The sequence below is a fragment of the Oryctolagus cuniculus genome, chromosome X (assembly GCF_964237555.1).
Source record: "Oryctolagus cuniculus chromosome X, mOryCun1.1, whole genome shotgun sequence".
NCBI classification, from domain to species: domain Eukaryota; kingdom Metazoa; phylum Chordata; class Mammalia; order Lagomorpha; family Leporidae; genus Oryctolagus; species Oryctolagus cuniculus.
In genome coordinates, this window is record NC_091453.1 from 90,129,229 (window position 1) to 90,147,727 (window position 18,499).

The 18,499-nt window shown below is 42.8% G+C and overlaps 1 protein-coding gene and 1 non-coding gene across 3 annotated transcripts; one reads left to right on the top strand and one right to left on the bottom strand.

The window, feature by feature from the left end:
* The first annotated feature begins 205 nt into the window (after positions 1-205).
* TCEAL8 (transcription elongation factor A like 8) lies at positions 206-2,444 on the top strand. Of its 2 annotated transcripts, XM_008273074.3 has the most exons (3): positions 206-341; positions 743-814; positions 1,440-2,444. In XM_008273074.3, the coding sequence occupies exon 3, from the start codon at positions 1,482-1,484 to the stop codon at positions 1,830-1,832; it is 351 nt and encodes a 116-aa protein (XP_008271296.2). In that variant the 5' UTR covers positions 206-341; positions 743-814; positions 1,440-1,481; the 3' UTR covers positions 1,833-2,444. The 2 variants fall into 2 exon arrangements, with proteins under 2 accessions (XP_008271296.2, XP_002720380.2); XM_002720334.5 differs by lacking the exon at positions 743-814 and having other exon boundaries at positions 218-341.
* A 1,444-nt stretch (positions 2,445-3,888) lies between these two features.
* TRNAV-UAC (transfer RNA valine (anticodon UAC)) lies at positions 3,889-3,961 on the bottom strand. Its single transcript has one exon. It is a non-coding gene; the product is annotated as a tRNA-Val (tRNA).
* Positions 3,962-18,499: the final 14,538 nt, after the last annotated feature.

Consider the following 18,499-nt stretch of genomic DNA (forward strand, 5'->3'; position numbering starts at 1 on the left):
GATGATTCTGCAAAGCAGGAGAAATGGCCAATTATCCCTGAAACTGTGATCCTCCCTGGTAATCTGAGAAAGGTAAATAGATACCCCAGGGCAAAGATACCGGTTTTATTGTCTCTCATTGGCAAATACGGAAAAAGATTGACACCATCAAGTGGAGGGAATGCAGGGGCGGGGCGGCAGTGGTGATGGGAGTGGTAACTGAGGAGTGCAGCTCATTGATGACGCGACGCTCACGTGACCAGGAGTCGACGTGTGCAGAAGTCCTTCTAGTCCAAGGGCCTGTTTCCCTGTAACACCTCCCTATTGCTGGAGAAGGAGGAAAGTGCTCCAGGTCCTTTCAGGTCAGTGTAAAGGTGGGCGCTGACCTGGAGACCCTGGGGGCCCATTTGGCAGAGAGCGGAAAAGGAGCGGGGCCGCCTGGCCGTGCTTTCCCTACACGACTGTTCTGCCAAACACCCGTTTTCTGCAAGGATTTGGGATTGTTTGTTGGGGGATGGCGGGTGGCGAGGTAGAAGGAAAGCTAACTGCGGGTCCGGAGGGTCGTGGAAACAATGTGGGCAAAACTTGCCTCTCCCATTCCCTGCTGGCCGGCTAACGGCGGGCAAGGAGAGGGCGGGGTTGCCATAAAAGGAGAGAGAGGATGGGGACGTGGGAAACTTTAGATCCACGAGACCGAGAATCGTGAAAGGGAGTCTTGATCCCAGCACTGGCCTTTTCATTAAGCACTCCTGTCTGTTTGCAGGACTGTGGTCTTTTGGGCGCGCCAGAAATCGAGGTGAGGGAAGCGGGAGGAGAATCCGCTGGATCCCTGCAGGTCAGTGGAAGGGTGCAAATACTTCAGCTCCCTTTGGGTGAGGGTGGAAGTCCGGATGACATCAAAGTACGTCCCAGGGCACCCGCAGCCTCCCCCCCCCCCCTTCGGGAGTAAGCGCCGCCGCCGCCGGAGGCCTGTGCCGACTCGGCAGCGGAAACGGGGCGGAGGAAGGGGAGGCTGAAGACACGGGGCGGGGTGGGGGTAAGGAACGAGGGGAAAGCCACAGACTGGAGCCGCCTTCTCAGCTGAGAGGCTGGAGGTTAGGGTGGCTTGAGAAAGCTTGAAAGGGCGGGAGTGTTAGAGATCAGAAGCGAGGGAAGGGTTAATTGCTTCTATGCTGCTCCCATTTCAGCGCTGGGAGAGGCTTGTAGCAGGGCCTGCTGGGAAAATGGTGGGCTGGAGCGGGAGGAGAGAAGATGGAGCAGGAGGGAGAGGGGGAGGGAAGGGAGGCGGAGGAAGGGGTGGAGTCCGGGAGTTCTGCGCCTGAGGATCTAGCCTTGTCTAGTTGGAAAACTTTCCACCATCAGGGACCAGATACAGAAAAGGCCTGTGGTTCTGGGAACCCATGCTCTGGCAGCTTGTCTGTTTGCGTGGCACCTAGTCCTGTTGTCTTCTTGATTTCCAGGATTAACTCATTCAAAAAGGAAATAGTCCAAAAACACTCAACATGCAAAAGTCTTGTGAAGAAAATGAAGGAAAACCACAGAACATGCCAAAGGCTGAGGAAGACCACCCTGCACGAGAGGTACCACGGGAGGCAGAAGGAAATCCCGCACCTTCCCAAGAAGTAAGCCAGGAGGCCGAAGGAACCCTTGGAGGAGGGCCCACTCAGCCCGGCCCAGGATTTAAAGAGGACACTCCCGTTAGGCATTTGGACCCTGAAGAAATGATAAGAGGAGGAGATGAGTTGGAAAGGCTTAGGGAAGAGATAAGAAGAGTAAGAAACAAATTTGTGATGATGCATTGGAAGCAAAGACATTCACGCAGCCGTCCTTATCCTGTGTGCTTTAGGCCTTGAATTCTTTCTCGTCTGATACTAAAATCTGGCCCCTGCTTTCATTTTGTTAGCATTTTCTGATGTGTCTTTGACCTCCATTTTACTTTTAGTTATCTGAGGATATGTTGTTTTAGGTAATTTCCTTGTTACCAGCATCTCATTGGATTTTGATCCATCTTCCAGTCTGTTTTCCAATTGGGAAGTTTCGCACATATGCATGGAAATACATTCATTCCATATTGTAAAGTCAAATATAACAGGTTACAAAGCAACATATTAAGTATTAGCTCACACATGTAGGATAAAATTCCAAATTGTGTGTGTATATGTGTGTGTGTGTATACATACAATCATATATCAAAAACTTAACTGCTTCTTTCTGTGTGGTATGAAGTTTTGTTTGTTTTGCTTTTTGCTTATGTGTATTTTTTAATGAAACTCTGTCTCACACACACACACAAAGTAATAGGAATTTTTTTTATATATAAGTAAGAGTTAAATAATTTTGCAACCAGCTTCTACGGGCAATGGGGCAACCTAAACTCTTGAAAGAACTATACAAAAGAAATGTAAACCTCAAATCACCTCTGGATCTCTTAGCCAGAGGAATAAAACTGGCAGTTATGGCAGATACATTTGCTTAAGCCTTGGTCTTTTAACGGGGAATATATTTGCCTCATAAGTCTGCTGTGGGGGAAGAAATGAGGTAGTAACTGAGCTGTGCTTGGTGGGATTTTGTTCCTGCCTGTTTGTATGGAGCCTCAATCTGCTACAGAATCATCAGTTACTTGAGGGAGGCCCTGGCATGACTCACTCTATGCAGAACATGTCTCAGAGCAGACATGTCAGTCCTCTGCTGCTGAGCCCTTCCCTGTGGCCACTCCTGGCTCCTGCCATGCCTGATGGGCATGGCTGGCTATTCTAGTGAGTCCTGCTCTCTGCTGTCCACCCCACCAGCACCACTGCTGCATTTGAGGCCTTGAGTGTCAGTACCCTGCTGGAGTTCCCGGGGGGTGGGAGGGGAGTTGAATTCCCACTCTCTTCGAAAGCCTGCGGCTCACCAGGCTAATCCTCTGCCTGTGGCGCCAGCACCCCAGGTTCTAGTCCTGGTTGGGGCACCAGATTCTGTCCCAGTTGCTCCTCTTCCAGTCCAGCTCTCTGCTGTGGCCCGGGAAGGCAGTGGAGGATGGCCCAAGTGCTTGGGCCCTGCGCCTGCATGGGAGACCAGGAGGAAGCACCTGCTCCTGGCTTTGGATCAGCGCAGTGCGCCAGCCATGGCGGCCATTTGGGGGGTGACCAACAGAAGGAAGACCTTTGTCTCTCTCTCTCTCTCACTGTCTAACTCTGCCTGTCAAAAAAAAAAAGTGCCTCTGCTTAATGGTGACACTTAACACAGGTAGGACTGTCCTAGGATAGCTTGGGTCACATGTGTTGCACAGGCTTTAGTAAAGCAATCCCCTGTATTTTCAATCACAAGACCCCCTCTCCCCATAGAAGTCAGACATGACTCATTTGGGAGTTGGACTGGAATTCAAATTTTGAGGGAAAGACATCATAACTCTAGTCAGAGTCGCTGCTTTACACCTAGGAAGTAAGGTTTGAAGATGATCTGTGCCTGAGAGCTCCTGCACGACCTGCCTTACTGGTTCGGAAGTCTTTCAGGGGACGAGAAAATTGCACAAGAAGCTAAAGGAACAGATCTGAAGATCAGTGTCCATCCATCCCACCCCTGCTAAACTGTGAAAAAACTTGCAAAGGCACATTACATAGGTACTTTAATGAATGGGGTACAGAATGGTTACTATATAAATGTTGGAGCTTATATTTTCTTTATAGAACAGAGACTTTTTCCTCCTGATATCCTCATATACTTATGTTTAACTGACATATAGTTTTCTAATATTTATTTGTTTATTTTTTGCTGGAGGACCAGTTTATTACTAAGGAGTCAGTAGATTTGTCCAAATTGTTGTTGACTGAATAACCTTTGGCAAGGTTTTTTTTTGTATTTTTTTAAACTCACTTGTTCAAGGGCTGAAAATCCAAAAAATAAAAAATAAAAATCCTCATCCAGGCATGGTTCCACTGGGGCTTGAACCCAGGACCTTCTGCGTGTAAAGCAGATGTGATAACCACTACACCATGGAACCCCTGTGGCTCTTGATGTTGCTCTCGAGTTATGATAAGCAGTTATGAAAAGAAACAGAACAAGGAATGCCGTGTACTCCAAATGTTCTATCAAAGTATCTCACGTAATGGCTTGCCTCAGATTCAGTGGCAGAACGTTTTGAAAATTCTGATTTCTGAGCCCCACATAAGAGTCACTGAGCCACACTCTGGGAGCATCTTGCAAAAGAAACATAGCTAACGAGCTTCTCTGGGTGATCATAATACACCTTGAAGCATGAGGTCCACGGTATGCTTTCCATTATTACAAATACAAACCATAAAGTATTTAGAAAAACTATTGGTGACTGCTTACTGACATTCGGGAACTAGAAGGCCTGTACCAGCATATGTTTTGTTGTTGTTAATTTTTTTAAATTTTATTTGCATGCATTTTATAAATACATACGGAAACACAGGAGACCCCAAATAGCTAAAGCAATCTTATCCAAGAAAAACAAAGCCGGAGGCATCACAAAACCAGATTTCAAGACATACTACAGGGCAATTATAATCAAAACAGCCTGGTTACTGGTACAAAAACAAATGGATAGAACAGTGGAACAGAATAGAAACATCAAAAAGCCTATATTTTTAACTATGAATTTTAATGTAAACAATTGACAAATCTTTTATATATAAAATGTAAATGATTCCTGTTAACAAAGAAGGACAAGATAAAAAATAACAGGAGAGGAATATAATATAAAATGCACTTTTTTTGACTAAACACTGTTCAGCCATGCATTCTTTGCTTCTAATAAGAGTTAAATATATCAAATAAATTCCAAATCCTCTTTCTGTGATTAGTCCAAAAAACAAGTCAGCCCTATGCCCTTGGCTTTGTTTTTGTTTCATATTTTATTTGTTTTGTATTTTTCACTATTGTTTTGGGAGCTCTTCATGTCCCCAGACCATGCCTCAAGGTTCTGGCAGCCTGAACTTCCGGCTGCAGTGAGACAAGATCCAGGAGGGAGTGCTGGTTTCACAAGACAGGACAACCCCATCCCCCCGGCGCTCAGGCGGGCTGTGGGTGAGCTCACCCAGCCACACTGCTCTGCAGGGTGGGTCTGCCTTCAGCTTCTCTGCCCCAGCCTGCAGCAGGCACCCAGCCCTCCTAGGCTGTCCTGGACACACACCTGGAGGACGACAGTCCGTGGCAGGACACAGCACTTTACCTGCTCCTCCCTTTCCTTTTCTCTTTCGGAGAACGTTCTGTAGGGAAGGGGATGCTAAAGCCCCACAGCTTCCCAAGTGGACACACTGGTGCGGGAAGTCTGAGCAAGCGAAGGGCTGACCGGGTCAGCCCAGGTAGCTCAGGGTTGAAGCACAAGGGGTGGACTCTTCTCTGGGTCCAGTGGAGTGGCTGCCCAAACAGCTGGGGCACGAATGGGGCTGGGCAGCAGACAAGACTGCCCCTTCCTTCGCCTGCTCACCGTGCTCAGACTCCCAGAAGGCCCTCAGGGGTGCTGTGGCCCGTTAGGGGGGTTCCCTAGCCCTAGGGCTGCCTGGTGCAGTGCAGTGCAGTACAGCTGATGTCTGAGTCAGCCCAGGCCCAGCACTACAGGAGATGCCAGGTAGAGGGAGCTTGCAAAGGCATGTGGTCCCATGGCTCAGGAGAAAAGGCGTGTTACCTCCTGTCGGAACACCCACACGCACTGTGGGTCCCGTCCACCGCTCAGGTCCAGGAGAGTCAAGCTGTGAACTGGTGTGAAGATGCTTTTAAAGGTATTAACGACGGAGGAAGCAATGTAATTGCTGTGTCTGTCATCTGAGAAAACATTATCATAATTCTGATAGCCTTTTAATGGATTGTTTGGGCAATAAAGTGAAGATGAAATTGAAAATTCTTGGGTTTAGGAAAGCAAACTGATTAAGGACACTGCATTGCAAAAGATAACCTGAGTTTTAAACTGGATTGTTCTCCTTATAGGTATGTGATCTTAGTCTCCTTGTTGGAGAGTATCTTCTTTCTTGGAGACCAGGGCATTCATGGCCTTGCCAAATATAAGACTCTTAGATAAAACAGAAAATGTCCTCTCTAGCATCATCAGCGCTGTCACGATCATTGTCATATTCAAGGGATGGTGTTCAGTGAATATTCAACAGTTTCTGGTTGGACACAAGTCACATACTTTGAATGTTTGAAATCATCAGTTATTAAGCCCTGGAAATGTGTCCCCTAAAAGGGCAGATCTAGCATAATGGGGAAGCACTAGCTAAAATTGGGTTCTCTGCTTATAAGGAATGTGAGATCAGTCATACTGCTTCATTCAACTGTAAAATGAGTATAACCCTATGTAAATTAACAAGACAGAGTGAAGAGCAACAAATGTAGGCCTTCAGAGAATATTAGATCTGTAGCCATCGTTATTATCAATGTTGTCATCATTATCATCATCACCATCATGAAGGAGTGATGTAAAGACAATACCCAAAAGGAACTCAAAAATTCTGTGCTTCTTTGGCCCTCCACCACCCTTGTAAAGCAAAACCTTAAGCCTGCTCCTTTTATTCAACCTCCTCCCTTGCATAGAAGCAACTTCAACACATGCTAAATAGGAAAACTGTCATTTATTTGCAATTGTATAAGTGATAACTGAATTTATATTTACGTTATTTATTCACTTCGGTGTTATTTCTACATAGCAAGCTAAGAAAAATATTCCATTTACATTTCTATTGTATTTAGTTACCTTCCAGAAACAGTGATATCATGAGTAAAATCTTGCTGTCATGAATTAGAAATGTGATGTAGAAATATATCACTGACATGGAAAGCTGGTCATGCCAACTGCTTCATGAAAAACCCAGCTATTAAAAAACAAATACAGGTTAAGGATAAATATCAAAATATTGGAAATGAATGCTTTTAGGTGAGTATGTAGAGCTTTTACAATTCAGAAAAGCTCATAAAGGTGAAGACAGTGTAATTCTGTTTCTCCTTTCACTTTACCCGATATCAGGGCTGTTGACTCTTCCATTTCTTCATTTGCTTTCTTTTCAGTCTTCCTTGTGAGAAGCTAGTGTAAGAGTGTGTGTTGCGTCTCTACTGGTCCTGGCTGAGAAGTGTCCCCTGTGTATGCCACATCCTTGCCATTCTCATTCATCTATATTTATGCTGTAATACTTTCTTATGTCACATGGTGGCGTATTATTGCTGCTTTTCTAAATATTCTCCAATAAACTTGTGCTAACTGTAAACATAAAATAGTAGTATGACATTCGAAGAATTTTGTGAAACTGCTAATTCTGATTTAAAAATAGATAGTTATAGAAAAATATTGGAAGAATAAACTCTCAACTGCATTTGCTTTAGACTCTCAAAATCACATTTCATTTATTTATTCAGTCAACGAATGTTTATTGGAAGCCTATTATGTGTCAGATTGTGCTAGCCAAAATACATTTATCTATTCCTGACTTTTCTCCTGGGACTCTATATTCAACTGCTTGCTGGAACTTACTACTTGGATCAATATAAACATTATCCAACCATATGGGCATGATAGTACATGGACACATACTTGTCACTTTTAACCAATATATGCCTCAATCCTAGAGATTTACTCTATAAAGTGGAGACAGGATAAAAAAATAGGGAAAGCATAGATTTTGGAGTCAGAAATATGTGTTGAAATAGCCATTTTCTTATTTTAGACTCTTGTAAATGATCAATATGATTCTTAGTAACCCAGGAAATGGAAAGATAATATCAAGTTTAAATGGGTGAAGAGTCAAACTATCCATTATTTACTTGACAAAAATTGATGTAGACTATTTTCTATGAGTGCTTCTTTTTTTTAAATCAACATTGATTGAGAACATCTAAGTATCTAATTAGATGTACTGGGAACAACCTTAGAGAGTTAAGACAAAAGGGAAAATATAGCTTAGTAAGAAAAGTATAGTTTAAGAAAAGTCCAACTTGGTGTATCAGACCTTGCTGTGAGAAGGCCACATGTGAGCTGCCTTGCCAGCCATTAGAGTATCTAATAAAGATAGTCACAGAGACCAAGTTTCCTCCCATCCCATTCCATTCATTTCTAGCATGGGATGAAAACAGTGGTCAGAAAGGAGTCTCAGAACAAGGGATCAGAGAAACTTAGGAATGGAAACTATGGAATAGAGTATTGGGTTGCTTGAGAATGTAGGAAGGATGAAAGCACAGCAAGTGAATCCAAAGAGTAATGCATTCTGTACTTCCATAAAGGCCAAAGTAAAACTCTATTCAAGCTACAAATTTATCAAGCTTATAACTTACTATTCTTTTGGAACATAAACTACCCCCTAAGAGCCATATTTCTCTTCAGTCTTCCACAAGTGGCACTCATCTCCAGTAATAACTACAAGTTATGGGAATGTATGAAACTGTTCTCTGTAAGTCAATTCCTTTTTGTATTGGAGAATTTTGCTTTTGCAGAATGAGAATTTCCCAAAGATATGTGAACTTATCCCAAAAATATGTGGATATAAGGATTATTGCAAATGATGTCATCCTATATGGCATTGTTGAATCATCCTTTTATGGGATAGAGGCAGTACTTCAAGTAGGGAGATGAGAAAGGAGGCTATTGGAATAGTTTAAATCACGAGGTTTAAAAAGCAGGTCTTGGTGACTGATTGGATGTGGACACCAAGAGAAAATCTGGCTATGGAAACTAGTTGTATTCTAGCATTATCAATTTAGATAGAAGTCCCAGAAAGAGATTTTTATTTTAGTGAAAGAAGAAACATGAAAGGTTTATTTAATTTGAAATTAGACAAATAGGTGGAAGAGCACAGAATATATTGGATAAAATAATATGGAGCTCAAAAGAGAAGTATACTGAAGATAGCTTTCAGAATCAATTATTATATGACAGTGAACAACATAGATCATTTGAGTATTGTAGGTGGCTAAAATAATGTTCTTGCAAAATACACAGGCCCTATGCCTTCAAACAGGTGAATTTTACTTTATGTGGTGAAAGGAGCTTTGCAGATGTGATTAAATTAATGATCTTCAGATAGGGAGATTATCCAGGTGAGTCCTAAATGTCCTTAGTTAAATGCCCTCAGCAAGGCAGAGGGAGACTTGACTTTAGAAGATGAAAACAAAGTGAGAGTTGGCATTGTGCTGGGGTGGGCATTGTAGCACAGGGGTTGAGCCAACTCTTGGAATGCCCACATCCCATATTCAAGTGTCTGGTTTGAGTCCTGGCTACTACATTTGTTTTTTTAAAATTTTATTTAAGGTATAAAAATTTAATTTATTTCATATATACAGATTTAGGAACATGGTGACACTTTCTTTTTTTAAAAGATTTTATTTATTTAGTTATTTGAGAGGTAGAGTTACAGACAGTGAGAGGGAAAGACAGAGAGAGAGGTCTTCCGTCCACTGGTTCACTTCCAAAATGGCTGGAAAGGTTGGAGCTGGGCCAATCCAAAGCCAGGAGCCAGGAGTTTCTTACCGGTCTCCCATGCAGGTGCAAGTCCTTGGGCCATCTTCCCTACTTTCCCAGGCCACAGCAGAGAGCTGGATTGGAAGAGGAGTAGCCAGGATTCAAACCAGCCAGTAGTAGAGCCTTGACAGTTCTGGGCTTTTGGGAAGTGAACCAGTGGATAGAATATTCTCTCTTTAACCCTCTCTCTGTCTCTCTCCCCCTCCCTCCCTCTGTGTGTGTGCATATGTGTGTAACTCTGCTTTTTGAGTACATAGATAAATCTTTTTTTTAAAAAAGCAATGTGCGGGCCAGCACTGTGGCATAGAAGGTAAAGCTGCCACCTGCCGTGCAGGAATCTCATATCCAGCTCTCTGCTATGGCCTGGGAAAGCAGTAGAAGATGGCCCAAGTCCTTAGACCCCTGCACCCAAATGGGAGACCCCGAAGAAGTTCCTGGCTCCTGGCTTAGGATCGGCCCAGCTCCAGCCGTTCTAGCCATTTGGGGAGTGAACCAGCAGATGGAAGACACTTCCTCCCACCCCACCCCCTCTCCGCCTCTGCCTCTCTGTAGCTCTGCCTTTCAAATAAATAAATAAATCTTAAAAAAAAAACAATGTGATAATGGAAGTAGAAATTATAGTGATGGAATGACAAGCTAAGGTATACCACCAATCAACCAAAGTTAAAGAATAAAGGAACATATTCTCCCTGAAGCTTTCAAAAGTAACCTGCCCTATCAACACCTTGAGAATTGGAAAACAATGGATTCCTGTTCCTTTAAGCCATTGTTTATGATAATTTGTTACAGCAGTGATAGAACACCAATACAAACATTTCAAAAAAGAAGAAAAGGTTTATGAAAGAACTCTGAAGAATACTAATATTTCAGAGTGGCAAAAATATAGCTGTGACCAAAGTGGTGGTTTCAAACAGATCTGGATTCAAATTCAGCTCTACACTTTTAACAGCTGTGTGAATTTCAGCAAGTTATTTTAACTATAATTTTATATATCTGTAAAATTGGGAAAGTAACATCATGTACCTCAAAGGAAATTTGTGCATTAAAGGCCTTTAGTGAATTAATGCAGCGAGAACATGGCAAGTGCTTCATAAATGGTAGTTTTGGAGATCCAGGTGTCTTAACATGGTTTATACCTGCAATTGTTGTGTTGTTAATGAATCTTTTCTTTTTTTTTTCATTTTTGATTCTCTTTATATACAGAAGATCAGTTTAGCATACATTAAGAATGAATCTTTTCAAAGTGAGAATCAGCCAACATAGAATGCTATTATTTTATAGTTGCCCTAGATTGTCCATATGACTTCATCAATGTATGAGACTATAATACCCAAAGTGAAATTCTCAAAAGTGAAGTTTTCTCTTGTCCTTGTCTCCTGCTCCATTTTCTCCCCCAAAAACAAGTAACAGAAATCAGATTATCTTTTTCCCAAGATAGGTAATAGAAACTACAACCCCTCTTCCCTCAGAGCAAGCCATAAATCCTTAAAGTATTACTCTAATATTCTTTGGTCATTCTGCCTAGTGCTGGCCATAAATAAATTATTTGCCTGCTAACAGATGATAAGACTCCCATTCCATAAAGGATTCTGCCCCATACTTGGATGGAAGGAATTCTGCACAGATAAGAATATGAATATACAGACTTTCTTGGATTTCTCCACTCGGTGTATTTCAGTTAGATCATACTTTTTTGTTGAATTATATTTCTACATATCTGTTAATGTTTCATCAAAAATAAGCATAAAAATAAATACTTCACTCTGGATCTTTGTGTCTTCAATCTGAAGGCTTCTATGTCATGTAAAACCATGAACAAACAAAATTTTATGCTGTTCTCTCTCTTTTTAAAAGATTCACTTATTTGTTTATTTGATGGAAGAGTGAGGGGATGGGCAGAGATATCGTTCATCCATCAGTTAACTCTCCAAATTGCTGCAACGTCCACAGCTGGGCCAAGCTGAAGCCAGGAGCCAGGCACTGCATCTGGCTCTCTCCCACATAGGTGGCAGGGGTCCAAGCTCTTGGGCCATCTTCTGCTGCTTTATCAGGTGCGTTAACAGGGAGCTGGATTGGAAGTGGAGCAGCTGATGCTGGTGTCGCAGGTGGCGGTTTAATCTACTGGTGCCATAGTGTCAGCCCCCTGTTTTGCCTTTTGTTAACCTGTCTTTTGTTACAGAGTTGTTGGGCATGACTCATTATGCTAGGTTATGGAAGAGATTACCCCTTTACCCCCCTTTGAAGGCTTGAGATCAAAACCCGAACTGTTAATAAAAGATACATCTATCTGGACTGGTGTGTGTGTATGTGTGTGTGTGTGAGAGAGAGAGAGAGAGAGAGAGAGAGAGAGAGAGACTTTGGAGACAAAACAGCTCTGTAATGGCTGTATAACAGTTTGAGTGTCTCCCAAAGGCTCTTGTATTGGAAGCTTGGTCTCCAAAGTCAGACATTAATGCTTAATAGATAAAGGGTGGAGATTGGATCCAATTATGACATCTATAAGGTAAGGCTCAGTGGGTGTTCTTTAGGTCATGGGTGGTGGTGGGGTTCCCTCTGAGGGTGTTTCATTAGAAACAGTTGATTATAAAGCTGAATTGGGCCTGTCTTTTCTCTTTGCTTCCTGACTTGCCGTGTGAGCCTCCTTATAGACACATTCTTCCACCCATTACACTCATCAGACACCAGACCAATGGGCCACTCAATCCTGGATTGTGAACCTCCAAAACAGTGAGCCAAAACAAAGCTTCTTCCTTCCTAAGAAGCTTCTCTTGGGTATTTAGTTAAAATAACAAAGACCTGACTAATACAAGGCCAAAATGCAGCTCGTTGAGGATTTTGGACAGTAATGTTTTTTCTACTTTAATAATTACTTAGTGACTTGTGACAACAATAACAAATTCTCTATTGGGCACTCTTGCCTTTCTGATATCCTTAGAATTTTCAGGTAACATTTTTAAAAAAGATTTATTTATTTATTTATTTATTTGAAAGTCAGAGTTACACACACACACACACAGAGAGAGAGAGAGAGAGAGAGAGAGAGAGAGAAAGTCTTCCATCTGCTGGTTCATTCCCAATTAGCCACAACACCCGGAGCTGCGCCGATCTGAAAGCAGGAGCCAGGAGCGTCTTTTGGGTCTCCCATGGAGGTGCAGGAGCTCAAAGATTTGGGCCATCTTTCACTGATTTTCCAGGCAACAGCAGAGAGCTGAATCAGAAGTTGAGTAGCAGGGACTCGAAACAGCGCCCAAATGGGATGCCAGAACTGCAGAAGGCAGCTTTACTTGATGCGCCATAGTACCAGCCCCCATCAGGTAGTGTTTTAATTGAAGTGTACGTGGTTACAAAGTTAACAAGTTACCTCAAACTAGGTGAATGAACTAGAACTGTTTTTAAAATCTCTCCATTCTTTCTAAAGTTCCCAACATAAAATTAAAACAATGACAAAAGAGTAATGCTAAAGTTGAATCTGGAGCTAGTGAAATGTTAAAGAAATACCTTTATAAGACTTTTCTCCACCCAAATGAAAACAGTTTTGTTATATTTATGATTTTTAAATAAACTATGCAGGAAAATATTGAGACGCAGTAAAAATCACAGTATAGATCCCTGTGCCCCCCGCCCCCCCCAACACATGGCAAAAGTAAGGTATGTGGTGGTCAATGGTGGCTGAGAGTCTGGTAGGGAGGAAGGATGGTGGCAGGAATGACAGGTAACAGGAAGGAAGGTCTGGGATAAGGGGTAGCTGGATGGCGGAGGGATGCAAATCTTCCCTTGGAGCCAGAGAAGGGCAAACTCTCATTATAGGCAATGATGCCACTTGTGGCCACATGGATTGGCAGAGACAGGATTGAATGGAGGGGGGAGCACGCTAGGGCACAGTGCACAGAAGGAGGTGGAGTTTCCTTCTGCATGGCCTGTCAGCTAAGAGATGGGGTGGGACACCAGAGTGAGGATTGAGTGACTGTACAGTGAGGCCATCATATGGCCTGAATCCCACCCCCCGCCCTGTCCTGATCTTTCTCTCTCTTAATCAGGACCCAATCAGCACTGACCTAACATTGAGCTCATATTGCATAGGGAAGTGCTCAAACAGGTCCATGGTGTGCTCAAAACAGGTCCATGGGGGCCAGGTCTTATAAGAAGCAGGAACCAATCAACAACAACCTGGACAGCCTTGTGATAGATGATAAATGTTCCTGGCCACTTGGCTGGGTGTGCTGGCCCTCTGAAAACTCCAACCAGGGACCCCTGTATCATTATCTCATCACGGGTGTCTATTGATTGCTTTTACCATACTTTCTGAGATTAAAAGCTTTTATTTCTTTAATTTTTAAAAACTTACTTGAAAGGCAGAGGGACAGTGTCAGACAGATGCAGATCTTTTACCTGTGGTTTCACTTCTCAGATACAGGAATCAGGGCTGGGCCAGGCTGAAGTCAGGAAACCATACACGCACTTCAGGTCCCCCACTCTAGGAGCCAGGAGCATGGGGCCCTAAATACATAAGCCATACTAGTGTATGCATTAGCAGGAAGCTGAAATCAGAAGCAGAGCCAGGAATGAAACCCAGACACTCGGATATGACATGTGGACATCCCAAGTGGTGTCTTAACTGCTACACCAAATACTAGCCCTGCTTTTTGAGATTTTTGTGGTTTGTTGTGTGCTGAGTAATTTTGGTTTGTTATGAAATGATGGGTTTTGTGTAAATCTACCAGTTTGATGGTATTTTAAATTCTGGTGTTCTTCCCCAATACTTACCTGCCATTTAATACTTATTTTTAGAGATCTCAAACAGCACTCCATACTTTCTGTGTATTTTTCATAGCTGTATTCAGTGCTAGAAAATATTGGAGTATGTTTACTCCATGTTATCTGGAACCAGAATTGCACTGTAAATTTTTTATGTTTACTTTTTTTTGTATTGTATATCCTAGCAAAGTATAATGAAGAGAAATAATGAAGAGAATTCACCTGACAGACCAGGCAGGCATCTCAGTGAAAAACTGAGAGCCTACTTTTGTTTTTTATTTGGAAGAAAAATACCTAACATAAACATTGGAAGGTAATTTTCCGCCAAATCTTTGACAGTAAGTTGGCAGCATGATGCCCCATCTGTTATATGGGAGGCAGAGTTCTAAGATGGCCCCTTTGATTTTTACCTTTTGGTGTCAGCAAAAGGGAGATTGTCTGGGTAGGCTTAATCTACTCACATGAGCCCTTTAAAAGGAGAAAGTTTTATTTGGCTTATGGCAGTAAAGGAAGTCAGAGAGATTTGAAGCATAACAATGCTTGGATGCCTCACCATTGCTGGACTTGAATATGGAGGAAGCCACGTGCAACAACGAGAGAAACTTCTAGTAGCTGAGAGTGGCCCCCTATTAAAATCCAGAAAAGGAACAGGAACACAAGTGCTATAATTGCAAAGAATTGACTACTATCAACAAACTTAATGAACTTAGGGAATCTTCCTCTGATTTTCCATATAAGCATCCAGATACATAATGCCTTGATTTCAGTCTTGTAGATCTTAAAGAGAAAACCATGGGCCGACCTCGTGGCCTAGTGGGTTAAGCTGCTGCCTGTAGTGCCAACATCCCAATCCTCTGAAATTCCTGGGGACACACCAATTAAACATTATAGAAGGCAATAAAGCAGAATGAGAGTAGGCATCTGCCTGGTACCCTAGCACCTAACTTTCTGAGGAGATGGTTGAGGCCACACATGGTGTACATCAGTGAGAGGAACGGCAAAAGATTGCCATGGGAAAGAGAATGTTGGCATATACTTATCTTGCATTATTTACCCATCTACTTCCTAACTAAGTCCAAAGAGAGGACCAGAAAATTCTGCCTTTAACGAGAAATTGAACAATGGACAGGTAAGCATATTTTTATGATTTTAGAATGGCTATTATCCTTAGGTTGAGGGTGCTGGAAATGACTCCTAAACTTTGTTTTAATAGTGATGCCAGGATCTCAGGTAGGATAAACTAAAAAAAAAAAAAAAACAAAACTGCATTTGATCACTTCTGACAAAGAAAGCCTGGTTGCCTTAACACACATCAGGAATGTCACGGTAGATAAATAGTCTGAGTTGGAGGAATTGTTGTCAGTAGCTAAGTCATCCTGTGATACTGTAGCAGAAACAGTATGTATGTTAGCTGAATTCTCTTCAAGTTTTGCCCTAGGTTCATACTCATAGTTTATTTGTACTGTGTTGCAGCTAAGTGGCTGATTTCTGGCCATTGGAGTATAAGTGGAGGTCATATTTGCCAATTTCAGGCCTTACTCATACAAAAACATCAGCATAATTTTCCATGAGCCTTCTCTCTTCTGTCTTCCAGGTGTATGTAAATGTCCAATGCAACATTTTTCAAAAATATTTATTTATTTGAAAGGTAGAGTTACAGAAAGGCAGAGGCAAAGAGAGAGAGAGAGGTCTTCCATTTGCTGGTTGACTCCCCAAATTGCCCCAATGGCAGGAGTTGGGCTGATCCAAAGCCAGGAGCCAGGAGCTTTCTCTGGGTCTCCCACATGGATGCAGAGGCCCAAGGACTTGGGCTACCTTCTACTGCTTTCCCAGGCCATAGCATGTGCTGGATCAGAGGTAGAGCAGCTGGGACTTGAACTGGTGCCCATATGGGATGCCAGCACTGGAGGGGGCGGCTTTACTTGCTATGCCAGAGTGCTGGCCCCCCAAGGCAATCTTGAAAGTTGTATGTTGTAGATGGTGCAGCTTCTAGCCACTTTCATCCCTGAATGATTACACAGAGCAGATCCTATCCCCTATCACCTGTGCTGAATTGTTACATGAGTGAAAATTAAAATTTCAGCCAGTGCCGCAGCTCACTAGGCTAATCCTCTGCCTGCAGCGCTGGCACCCCTGGTTCTAGTCCTGGTTGGGCTGCCGGGTTCTAGCCCAGTTGCTCCTCTTCCAGTCCAGCTCTCTGCTGTGGCCCGGGAAAGCAGTGGAGGATGGACCAGGTCCTTGGGCCCTGCACCCGCATGAGAGGAGGCACCTGGCTCCTGGCTTCAAATCGGTGCAGTGCGCCGGCCGTGGCGGCCATTTGGGGGGTGAACCAATGGAAGGAAGACCTTTCTCTCTCTCTCTCTCTCTCTCTCTCTCTCTCTCTCTAACTCTGTCAATAAAAAAAAGAAAATTAAAATTTCAGTTTGCTAAGCCCCTAGAATTTTGGAAAAATTTAAAAAATGGCAGTTTGACTACCCTGAAACACGAATGTATTTATCAGCAAGGAGAAATGGCTAGGTGACGCACTAATTTCCTACCTAATTTGGATTATCAAAATCCCATAAGTACAGCAAACAGAAGGTCTGCTATGAGCCACTAGATAGTCTTTCTTGATTACAAAATCTGAGTCAGTTCAAATGCCTTGCCTTGAGCCTGGTGAGGAAGGAACTTGCTATAATGTCACAAAGTGTGGTGATAGTCTTTCCCAAAAGCCTATAGCCAAATTGAAATATCATTAGTCTCCATAGATGGGGCCATCAACTGAGACTCAGAATTTTCCAGGATCACACACCTAGTAAATAGGAGACCAGAGATTCTATTTTATATTCCTATTTCTTAGAAGATAAGACTGGTTATTACAAGCTTTTGTTGTTTGGTACCTATGTTTGTCATACATAAGTGGAGTTTTATTCAGCAATACTTCTTTAAGATTTATTTATGTATTTGAGAGGTAGAGTTACAGAGAGAAAGGGAGAGACAGAGAGAGAGGTCTTCTATCTGATGGTTCACTCTCCAACTGGCCGCAATGGCTGGAGCTGCGCCGAAGCCAGGAGCCAGGAGCTTCTTCTGGGTCTCCCACGTAGGTGCAAATGCCCAAGCACTTGGGCCATCTTCTAGTGCTTTCCTGGGCCATAGCAGAGAGCTGGATCAGAGAAGAAATAGTCTGGACACAAACCAGTGCCCATATGTGACACCGGCACCACAGGAGGAAGCTTAGCCTACTACACCACAGCACTGGCCCCTCAGCAATACCTCTTAATACTGAGGGGTGTTGGAGATGATATGCTGCTCCCTTAGACTGAGAGACATCGTTCTGGAAACCACACATTAGTGCTTAGTTCCCAGGCCAGCAAAATGTAGAAAAAGGAAATTTGTTGATTAACATAACTTTTCATTTTTGATTTGATTGAATCACTTCATCATATATTAAAAGACTTCTTTAACCTACATGTGCATATGTTTTCCTTGCTGCTCATTCTATGCCTTTGTATTTTTCAGAGATAATCAAACCATTTTTATTGGGTCTGGGCTATTGATGTTTGCCTTTGTAATATTGGGCTTTTTTTTAAATGATTTATTCATTTATCTGAAAGGCAGAGAGAGAGAGAGAGAGAGAGAGAGAGAGAAATGAATCTTCCATATACTGTTTCACTCCCCAAATAGCCACAACAGCCAGGGCTGGGCCAAGCAGAAGCAGGTAAAGCCACCGCCTGCAGTGGTGGCATCTCATATGGGTGCTGGTTTGAGTCCCAGCTGCTCCACTTCTAATCCAACTCCCTGATAAGGCCTGGGAAAGCAGCAGCAGATGGCCCAAGTCCTTGGGCCTCTGCACCCTTGTGGGAGACCTGACAGAAACTCCTGGCTCCTAGCTTTGGGTCAGCTCAGCTCTGGCCATTGTGGTCATTTGGGGAGTGAATCAGCAGATGGAAGACCTTTCTTTCCCTCTGCCTCTGCCTCTCTGTAACTGTGCCTTTCAAATAAAATAAATGAATCTAAAAAAAAATTACCTTGAGTGTTTGTTAAAAATGACAATCGTAAAATTCCATTCTGGATCTGGAGGATGCATGCCAGAGGTCTTACATTCTTAAACCTCTCTCCCCCCAAAGTGTTTTTTGCACTAACAGACTCATGTTCTTTAAAAACTACTAAGACATACACTCTTAAAATGATGTCAGATACTGAATAAAGTATATGTTCATTCCATAATGATTGGCTTGAAGCAAGAAAAAAATTGTCAAAGATAACTCAGATTTTGAGTCTGCGTAGCTGGGAGAAAACAGTAAAATTAAGGAAAAAATAAGACTGGGTAGAAGAGTAAGA